An 11953-nucleotide genomic window follows, 5' to 3' on the forward strand; every position below is an offset into this window, starting at 1 on the left:
GTACTGTACAACATTAATTTTACAAAAATAGCACCCTCTATACAAAGTAAAGTAGTACGTATTCTTGCACTCCTACAGTGCATAATTTGTTACTTGAAATTGTAAAAACTAATAATACTGTTTAACATTTCATTAATTATAGAAAAGTTTTATTTAAAACATTTTTTAAAAGTGCCGTTTAAAGTGGCCCTGGTTAAATAAACACATTCTAAAGCTTTCTCTACACTATCAAACTAGTGTGATATGCCCAAATATGGTAGTAATATGACATCATCATGTCCATATATGGGCACATCATTTTGTCACATAAAGTTTGATAGTGTAGACAGAGCTTAAACAAGACTATACTGTACTGATGTTTATAGAAAAGACACCACCTACACTTGACTCCAATTAAACAACTAATTGACAAAACATAATTTTACAAAACAAATATATAAATAATAACTTAATATGAATTTTAAAGTTGACTTTAGTTTACAAACACATTTTCAGAATGAATGGTTTTGAATATTTTAGCATTTTAGCAATTTTTAAAATGTTATTAAAACATATGGTATTTATTAGCTATTCTTAGAAAAAAAAGTAAAAAGGGAGTTTAAATTTATGGCAAATTGTCAATCACTTTGTAATATTGAGTCAAGTTGGCGCCAAAGACAAAAAAGAACTTTAAAACTTTCTTTTCTAAAACTATACTATGGTGTCAATTTTTAAATCAATTTGTGTCCATATACGGTAGTTCTCGTCTACAAGCTTCGTAAACTCACAGTATAATGAATAGCCAAATAGGTATATTTGAAATATTTTAGTTTTATTTAACATTTTTAAAATTATTCTTTTGATATTCTTTTGGTATGGCATTTTTGTTTTATAATTTTTTTTATGGTTTTGTTACTATTATATCAAAATTAATAATACTGTATACAGTATAACTTGAAAACCATTACTCAATATTTGTTGTGTTTGTAAACTTGTCTGTAAAAAAAAATATTTTTAGAACAGACAAAAAACTTAAGGCTTAAGGTTAATTATTTTAAACAAAAGAATTTTCAATGTGTTGTTGCCAAAAAACAAAAGATACTTTCTCTATTGTTTAACAGGTGAAAATTAAATCAAACTAAACCTGCGTTACTATAGCAATAAGGCACAGGATAGGAGGACATATCCCAGGGGGATTAAAAGGCATGGGGACATTTTCTTCAAAAATCCTTGACATTCTAAAATTGTATATACCCCAAGGAAATTGCTGACCATCTACCAGACCAGAATTAGCGTTTCCTGAACGTGAGACAGCAAAATTTTTCAAACTTTTCCTGGATTTTGACAATTTTTAACATTTCCTTTCAGATAAAACTGATATCAGATAGGGGAAGGCAAATATAGTGTGATTGAAAATGTCACACCACAGTGTACTGTACAAGGCTTGTTGACACATTAGCAGATTATGAAGCAGAACAGCAATGTTTGCAGTGCAAGACCCATGATCTTGGTCATGAGAACATGATAGCCAAAAAGGCTAAATCAGAACTACTTTCATGCTGATGATGAGACAATGTTACCTAAGAGCCCAACTAGTAACTGTCAATTAAAAAAAAAGTTTCAATATTGTACTTAAACTTGAATGAAGATGACATGATAGGACAATGAATCTACAGGTATGATCTCTGTGGACCACAGCAGCTCACAGCACCTAATATTTTGCACTGAGGCACCCCAAAAGACCAATCCTGCCCCTTTCTCATCTTTACAAATACTGTACGCATTAGTACTGTCTTTGTCTTCATATACTGCATGCAAACCATTCAACATAAATTCTGGCCAAAAATCCAATTTCTGATTTTCAACCAATCAACATGATAACAGGCCAAAAAAGTTAAGTTTTAAAAGGATGTTGAAGAATAAACTTCAGCCAGCCTAAGGCAGTAAACTAAAAACCGCCAACTAAAAAACTAATTTTACACTAGAGACATACTGTACGCTTATCTTCACATCCAATGAGGTATTATAACTAGTAAATTAACTCTTTGCCATAAACATAGACTTTCATACATCGACACTAAAATGTTTTAAACAAAATCTGGCGACAAAAATCTTCAATTAAAAAAAAATTACAGAAACATTTTGACGATTTAGTGAATGTTAATTGAAAGGTGTTTTTTGTACTAAAATATTTAATAAAGGAAGCGAAATAATTTAGATTAAAATTTACAAAAGGAAATAACGGAGAAAGCTTTGGACGGTTGTCTCGTGGGAAAGTCTAAAATGTCAAAAGTGGAGACCAATTTATAACATATTTGGTGTGTCTATTCTTATTCTTCATGAGTAAACTTTGTTTTCACACTTTGCTAGATGCGCATAATTAAAACTGATAGTAAATTTGTATTCAATTTAAACCTTACATTCATTCATTAGTGGAAACATCATTATTCCAAATATTTCCAAATATAATTTGCATTAGGTACAGTAGTACTGTACATTATACATTGAAAGTTGTGTTACTCTCAGACACAAATACATAAGTACAAGAGAAAGAAATGCAGATTACTGTACCTAAAAAAACACATAGTCACATCAGTGGCCTTAAGCTCTGTCTACACTATCAAACAAGTTTTGACAAAAAAGTGCTCAAATATGGTAGTAATACTGTGTGCTTAAATATGATAGTGATATGACATAATCATGTCCATATATGGGCACATCACATTATTTTGTCACATACAGTTTGATAGTGTAGACAGAGCTTTATACAGAGTACATATAGAAGCTGGATGGAAAATGTTGCGGAATCTATTTTATGTACGCATTTATGTATGCCTACAGTACTGCTATGCAGAACTTCAAAAACATATTTTAGGGGATGGGTTGGGTCTTGCAAAATGGAATGTGTATCAAAAATGAATTCAAATGAGCTCTGCTCTATAATATGATGTTACAACAAAACAATTACTTTACTGTACAGTAAAGTTTGTTGGAGTTTTTTCATTTAAAAATAGAATAAGTTAAAGAAAAAACAAATATGGAGAACATTACTACGTCATGGAACAGAAGGTATCCTAGGAAGTCTACTGAAATCTTTTTGAAAGGTGACAGAAGCGATTTTAATCTAAACCATTTTTTAAACTTAATTCCAGAAATGCATGTCTAGACTTCACTCAAGGTCGTAATTGACGAGCCATCCTTTTGTCTTTACGCTATTTTAGAATTTAATGCATGATTTATCAAAGTTAGAATGTATTAAATGCCTTTTTAGCATTAATTTATTGAATATAGTAGGTTAATGGAGATTGCAATTAAAATATCATCCGGTAAGAAGACTGTGTCACTGTCATTATGGAAGTACTATGTCAGAGTAAGCGGCCCATCTGAAGCGTCCTATTACTCCTGACTGTACATGTACAGTACTATAGAGGGTATCCATACATCCATCCAATATAGTATATTTAATTAAATTTATTAAAAATATGTAAATTATGTACAATAAAATGTAATTTATAATCTATTGAAGCTTAACAGGAAATTTGAATTAAGCCCTCTACGGACCCACGACAGTCAGTACTGGAGCACCTAAAACTATTATCTTAAAACACTGAAACTCATACAATTGATAACGAGTTAGTAGGTACGGTAACTATTAATAATAGAATTAATATTCAACACTGTACCTCATGTCATACGAAGTAAATACAGAAAATTAGGCCCTCTACGGACCCATGGCAGTCAGTACTGGAGCACCTAAAATTATTATCTTAAAAAACTGGAACTCATACAATTGATGACGAGTTAGTACTGTAGGTCTATTAATAATACAATTAATTTTCAACACTGTACCTCATGTCATACAAAGTACAGTGCAAAAAATTGCCAACTTTATTGAAAGAATTAAAAATGATAGTACAGTATGACAACGCATTTTTCTACCTTACATTTTTTTAAATGGTGGGAATTTATATCTTTAATGATAAAAATCAATGATGCAAAATAAAGACAATTAATAAGCATTTAAAACAACCTTCTTGTAATGACAAAGCACATATCATCACATTTAGTTTTGACTTAATTCACACCAATATAATTATTTAATTACTCAAGGTCGGTTTGAACATGCAATTTACATCAACAAAAACAATAAAACTTAATCTTTAAAAATTGAAGACCTTCTATACATGCAATCAATTTCCTTGTTGACACATTATTTGGACATGAAGAGAAATCATCAAAAAAACGAAGTCCGTTCCGTCACATGAAATTGATTTAAGCAACTAATACGTAGCAACTGCTAATACAGGACATTCTCGTTAAAGAAAATGACCCGCAGAAAAGTGCATTCAATGCTACAGGTCAAAGTTTGGTGGGAACTATTGGTGATTGTCTGCGGGGAAGTGTGCATGATGACCAATATATTTAAAGATGTACCTTTTTCAATAATTTAAACTTTCTTTGAATGAGAAATAAGGTAGTTCCTTAAGCTCAATTACCCAGTTTAATTATTAGTCCAGTGTACACATTACAGGAGGCTTGACGCAGCTATACACACACTTTACTTAACTTACATTTTTGCGATTAATCGCTATTTAGTTAATGAGCACTTGCTGAAAATTTCCTGCACTGAATAAAACTTGCAGAATGAACCTTTAATGCCTGGTTCCCACTAGACGTAAACACAGCGCAAATGTGTTGACCAATGACAAGCGACAGTTCGAATAATCCATCGCTTGTGATTGGGAAACTCACTTACGCTGCGTTACGTCCTTGTGTTGCGTCTCGAGTGGGAACTAAGCATTAGATTCGAACGAAACAAAGTATTTTGATTATAAATATTATACCTACTAATTTTAATATTTCTTTAGCAACAACAAGTACACAATTTTATAAGCCTAAATGTATTTTAAAAATATCCCAATCTAGTAAAGAAGTTGAGCAGGAAAAGGAAGTCATTGAGAATGGTCTCTACTAACTTGACATTTAAAACCCTGGTTTAGCGTTTGAAAACACCACAAATTGATTGTTAATTTGATGAAGTTAGACAATTTATAATCAATTTTACATCTTTAGTCAAAAGCAATTAGAAGTTTTTCCACAACCTATATTTAAACGATATTGAAATTATACATTTATTATAACTATGCTAAATAGTGGCAAGTTAATGGAAATTAACCTTTCAACTGTAGTCGTAAACATTTTAAACTATATTTTGCTGTTATGATTTTGTATACTGTATGTATCAAAACAGGGAGGTACTGTAAGGAAAGTCCATACAGACACAGATAGCAAATCAAAAGATATAGATATGTTTCAGTCCAAGGTGCCATGCATTTTACACTTACACTTACACTTAATGTTTGATGGAAATAGTTTAGGCTAGTGCCTATTAGATTCCATTTCTAGCCGAAAATAGTTGTCAAGTCTAGACTTAAAGATGTTCACTGAAGAGGCTTGTATTACATATTTAGGCAGAGAATTCCAGTGATGTATGACTCTGATGGTAAAAAAGTTGACCCTGCACATAAGATTTCCTCTAAGTTTTGGACGATATAGTTTTAAGCTGTGTCCCCTGGTTCTGATGTTGATGTTGTTCTGATTTTAATCTCCTTACTTAGGAGGCCAACTACTATAAATAGATACTGCACCTTCTCCTTAGATAGTAGCCCCAGTGGACTACTGTAGGATACTGGATAGCTTTGACTTTATTGCAAATTCTCATAAAAATATTTACATAGGCCTAGCCTTCTAGTAGCCTAGTTTAGTAGATAGTGGCCTACATACAACAACATTATTATTGACAATGGTAACAAATACAAGACATCAATAACAGAAAGAAAAATAGCACAACCCTTTAAACTATGATGTTTGTTTCCATAGGGGTCCTAACACGTTTAAAAACAACATTAGAAAAATCCTAGGCCAAATCACACGCTTACGTGGCCACATTTAGGGTTACCGTAACGTACATTTGCACGGCGAATTTAATCAGATAAACTGAGAGAATAGAGGCCTGGAGCAGAAAAGACCAGTTTTGCAAAAGGAATTACATAGTAAGCTATAACGAAATATATAGATAATAGATATAGCATTAAAAAATGGAAATAGTTATGCTTTAGTTTATAATATGTCATGTAATGTGTTATTTTATACGATATTTTATCACCGATTTTACCTGAATGGGCGCATCCATGTTGGCTCTTGCTACGTGGAGTTGTTATTGTGCCGTTAGAGAGGGCGTCTTCCAAATATGAGCCTTGGGAAGAAAAACAGGGGAACATTTTCAAAAGCAAATAAACATTATGTAGATATAAATTACTGTTCATTAAATTAATTTGTTTAGAAGTTATAACTAATTTTGCTACAAAATTGATACATAATATAAATGATAATATAGTAATATTGAATATAAAAACCAATACCGATGATGAGAACAGATAAACTCAGATATTAGTTCAGCAATTAGTATAGGCCTACAGTTTAGGTTTGCTTGTCACTTACTTAGATCATACTACTGTAATAATGAATAGACCTAAAGTATTAACAGTTTTATACAACGTAATAATCATTAGAGTTTACAGAATAGGCCTACGGCGGACATACAACTTTTTAAGTTGATTGTTCCAACAAAGTGAGGCCTACTTTACAACTAAGGGGAGTATTATACCTTCTTTCATTTAGATGTTCCTATAGTGCTCTGAAATATTTCCTTTTACATTAAAATAGCCTTTAAAAAAGCCTGAGTTCGACCAAGGATGAACACCTACATCATTTATTTAACGAAAATAGTTAAAATAAAGTTCATCTCACTGAACAACAACAAACTAATTCAGATTTCCTTAGGCCACTACAATTTTTGTCAAATTAAGATGTATTCGTCGACATTTTAGATGGGATTTTAGTTAGGTCCATAACATTGAAATGCTTATAAACTAATCAATTGTTTATTTTATAATATTCTTACTTATTAATTTAATAATTTACGATAGGAATAAATAACAAACGGGAAGGTAGTTGAAACTTATAGAGGATGTTTAGGCTGTCTTTCTAGCGACTAGGGACCACAACCACACATTTTACAGCGGATGTGTCAAGGCGTGAACCCCTCCGAATTGTACGTTTTAATGAGACGTGATTATATCGTTTACATTGCAAGCACTGCATTTTCCTGCATGGATTTCACCTCAACGGGGTGTTCGACAAATATAATATAACATATTTAAAGAATGTTTAGGCCAGATATTCGAGAGAAATATCCATCATTGAGAAGGACAATTTGTTGGTCAATTTGTCCGAAGCCGGTTGCCATCAATAACATTCAGGTAATAGTCGTAGAAAGGCTTCCCAGCGGAAAATGACAATACAGTCATTAATAATAGGCTATGCCTATAATATATAATATTACGGTGTTGGTTAATATCAGTAACAAAAACAACTCGAAAAGACAGGGTGGGGATTGGGTTCTGTCGGTGTCACAGACTGAATCCTTCTCCCCCTAACACAGAAATCTGTATATGTAGGCCTACGTGTTTTAAAATTTTAAAAGTGTTATTTTAGCACAGATTTGTCACAAAGGAACCGAAATCAATAACATAATATATGTCGTCGGGTCGCGCGCTATTAAAATTAGACCTAATTAGTCTTGTTTGTGACATCGGTACAAGTAAAAATATCCCGTATGTACTGGAGATGAGAATTGTGTCTTTTATGCATTACATTTAAGCATTGACCTAATTAATACGCCTATCATAACGTATAAACACTGATACTGTTAAAATCCCTTAAACACGCCAAAGTATGGGATTTGATGGAGAACGACGACATATTGGAAGTTGTGGTAGGCCTACATTAGTAATATGCATACCACTGGCACCAAAACCATTCCGATGAGCAATAACTAGGCTACAGTCCGCGACATACGAAGTAGCTTAACATTTTGAATATAATTGATTTTAGGGTAGATTTTCGTGTGATCGAATTAAGTTGTCATCTTTTAATAATAATTGTTTTTAATCGGATGATTCTCGACAAACGTTCATGACTTAGAGTATTAAGTCAAACAAACAAAAGAAACAAAAAGAAACCGTCACACCCACCCATATCTTTTGCCGTTTTCTCTCCATCCTGTAGTATTAGGCTATCCTCCTAGTTTATTTATGTTTTTAATGTGATACAAACAAGTTCATTGTGACTGTCAATGGAGAGAACTAGCATTAAAAATAGCCAGAATCTGTTTAGTATACAATATACCCGAAGTGTTGAGGATATAATATTATAAAGTTGGATAAAACCGCGTAAGAAAATATAACGCTTAATCAGGACCCCCACACCCCATGACGTAAGTCTACACGTGACCAACTTTCTAATTGCCGTTAAGGCCACGCCTAACTGAAGATACAGTCCATCTGTGCCAGAGAGAAAGAGTAGAGTTCAACAATAACTTACCGACGTTTATTTAATTTGATTTAAACTTTAAAACTTTAATAGTCGAATAATGAAGGCAAAAAGAAGGAATTTAGGAAAAGATGGTATGGGCTCAGCGAAAGTGTGAAAACTTGACCGAATTAATTAAGACAAATCAAAGAGCTTAGGAAATTGCGGATTGTCCGTCTAGTCGTCGTTGAGCGATAAGGTCTTTCATAAAAGCGGTAACATTTTAAATAGTGATAGATCGTAACATTTTGGGCGAGAAAAATGGGTCTTGACCGACATCATTGACCTAGATCGATAACAAGACAGACACCGAAACCAAAACACTTTTTACCAAAGCTTAAATAATAAGGCCCTGTGTGACGTGATTTTGAAGAAATAAGAGTAAGGGTGGGAACTGAAAGTTACTGAGAAAACCAATCACCCATGATGTCACATCGATTGACTTGCCTTGTTTGTAAATCAACATTATTCTTTGTTATAGAAAATGATGTAAATTTTATACACAACATTATTGAATAGAAGTACAGTAGAACTCCTCCTTTGGGGCATCACTATTCAGTGGACACTCCTATTAAGAAGAAGAATGATGGTCAATTGTTTTAACATATAACTAAATAACATACCCCTATTACGTAATATTAATAATAATAATATGATTTAAATGATGAAAACAATTCATTATTATTACAGTAAAATTAATAAAACGGAGACAGTAAAAATCACAAAAAGGCACCTTTCAATCAAGGTTGTTAGATCGCCTTGTTTCAACACATAAGAAAACGATTATTTAAATCCATAAATGTGAAACGAATTCTAAGAACACGATCAGAATAGTCTAATTATGGAAAAGGATTTTAGCAGTAAAAAAGAAAAAAATAATATGTAAATGTTAATATACGCTAATAAAGATATTAACCTCATGTCACGAACACGCGAAAACACTTCCGTTAAACATTGATTATTTACGTACACCAGATTAAGTTCATGTTAATTATGAGAATGTTTACTGTTCTGACCAATAGGAAATAAACCCACCACTTTGATTGGAAACAGCTCCGAACACAAGTCACAAATCCTTTGGGTAAATTAGTTTTTTTCGTCAAGTTTCACAATCAAAGTTAGGCTAATTCAAAAAGGATATTAGCAGCGTTATTTAAGAGTAAAATAGACGCTAGGAATCATAGCATTAATATATATCACGAAATATGGTTTAAAATGAAACGGGGAAGACACACTTATCATGAAAAATGCAAATTCACAACCGAATATGTTGCATAGTGCGTTTTCACCTGTGAAATAAAAAATGGAGATTGGTAAATATTTTTACTTACAGAGAGCTATTTTTGGATATAACAAACGTATTAATAGTTCCATCTCGAAATAAATATATATTTGACAATGTTTGGAAAGTAGTTTTTACTTAATATTAGTAAAATGATAAATATTTTGCCACATATTGCCACAAAAATGGGAACGTCGACTGGTGGACTAACGTAAAAAAGACTACAAGAATAAATACAGACTTGGGGCAAGTCTACACCATAATGTCCAAATAGTATTGATTATGTAGATATGGAAATAAATTAAGATCACCTTCGATAACATGATTAATGCATTTTTTTTCTTCTTTTTAGTTCATGTTCGCTTGATATTGTCAACATATTATTCTGGCTTTAAACTTTTTACTACAAGTGAGCTGCGAACTGTTCCCAACACCTTGTCATTTGTTCCTCCTTGTCAGCTAGCTTAAAAATACATCAAACCTTATAAATGTATTGAAAATTGCCTTAAATTACATATCGTTATCAATTATGATGACGATAATCTGTGCCTAAAATCTTCTTAATGCCAAGACAAACAAAAAGTAATTTCTGGCTTGTATAATTCAAATTATAATTTAGGTTACTGGTACATCCTTTGTAAAATAACATAGTTTGTAGCATTTAGCCAATCACAATCATTATCAGAAATACTGCGCCGACGCGCGTTAATGCTAGGTAACATAATACCGCTCCGCACGGATTGGCACATCAACAACAACCAATTACAATCGAATAAGTTTTAGCTCTCTATCATTGGTTGTACCATGGAGAAATTACTTTCTAACTTATTTCTCCGTGGTTGTGTTATTACTTATTTATATAAAAATCATATTCTATATGGTAAATGAATATACGTTAATAAAAGAAAGATGTAGACCTAAGTAGCCTAAATAAAATAGTTTTATCATTTTTCGAAGCTCTTTTTGATTCTTATTTTTAGGATTTTGTTAGATTCGCCATATTCTAGTTCAAGGTAAAGAATTACATTGGAAATATATGATTGGCAGTTTGGATTAGGCTTTACATATTTTTTGACAAATTGCACATTATGATTTTAAAATTGACAATTTGATTTCGTGACTTGAAAATGTTCAACGGTATACAATACAACCCTTGACCATAGTATGACATACACTGAGTCACCATTTTCTTAGCCCAGCTTTGAGACCTTGCATGTATCACTGGGCTAAACAGGGTCAGACTGGGCTAATTATTAATCATATTTCTGCCCGACCATATTCCATGATTTCCGTCTAACTCGGTTGTTTGTCCATGAGTCTAAAGCCCATGTAGGCATTACAATTCCATCGGCACCTCGATCATTAACACGTCATACAAAACTTATGGAACACAAATTGAGATAGATCTTTTTTGAGGAAATTAGGAGCGTAATTGCGTCGATTGAAGCTATGTGTAACTTAAAAGCTGCTCTTTCCACAAACACATTTCTTTACTCCAGAGTGCACAATTAGATAAACCAAAGAGATTATGCAATGATATATTTCGAATGCTCATTAAAAAAACATCAATAGTTCCGTCTCTTTCTTATGAAATTTAACAATTAGACAGAAATTACCAGAAAAGTAACAATCAGTTGATTTCGTAAGACCGTACCCAGGTCTCAATGTGGATGAAACAAAAGCAAACACTGATTGCATTAGTATAACATGTAATAGGCCTAACGTACGTAAGTATTTAAAAGTGGTGTAGTTATGTTATCTATATAAAAAAGTACAGTATCTACAATATCTATCTACAATACCAGATATATTATCTAAATTTCGTTAATTTATACAATGAAACCTCCTAATTTGATAGGTTACACGAACGGATACAATGAATCGGCACAATATTATTATCAACCGCCAGGGCTCGATTGCATTCTAAGGTGTAAATTCGAGACCATTGCCAAAAAACATCTCAATTTAGTCAAACTAATTCGAATTAATATGAACAGCAGAGGTGTTAATTATCCAAGGTAATGAAGTTAATCAATGCTCTGATTAGGGGAGGGACCGTTAAACAACTGACTAACCAATATTGTAGGCAAAGCGCCTGGGAATAATATCGGATGTTTGTGATGTCGGGCCTGTTGGACATGGTTAATGGTCCTGTTGACTGAATAACCTTGACTTATAATTTTGCTTTGTCTAGGCGTAATATATTTTTATATATCTTCCTCAATTTGAAGAATGAAACTCATGAGTTTGAGTGCCTAG

General features: G+C 32.5%; 1 protein-coding gene across 2 annotated transcripts in view; it reads right to left on the reverse strand.

Annotated features, from left to right (window-relative positions):
• LOC144840291 (coatomer subunit zeta-1-like) overlaps nt 1–6192 on the reverse strand; it is a 66464-nt gene extending 60272 nt beyond the window's left edge. For both annotated transcript variants that reach the window (XM_078696069.1, XM_078696077.1), the window contains exon 1: nt 6155–6192. In XM_078696069.1, coding sequence (XP_078552195.1) covers nt 6155–6172 — 18 coding nt within the window. In that variant the 5' untranslated portion in view covers nt 6173–6192. The remainder of the gene's footprint in view (nt 1–6154) is intronic.
• Nucleotides 6193–11953: the final 5761 nt, after the last annotated feature.

Source organism: Antedon bifida, chromosome 1, assembly GCF_963402885.1.
Source record: "Antedon bifida chromosome 1, ecAntBifi1.1, whole genome shotgun sequence".
In the NCBI taxonomy this organism is placed as follows: domain Eukaryota; kingdom Metazoa; phylum Echinodermata; class Crinoidea; order Comatulida; family Antedonidae; genus Antedon; species Antedon bifida.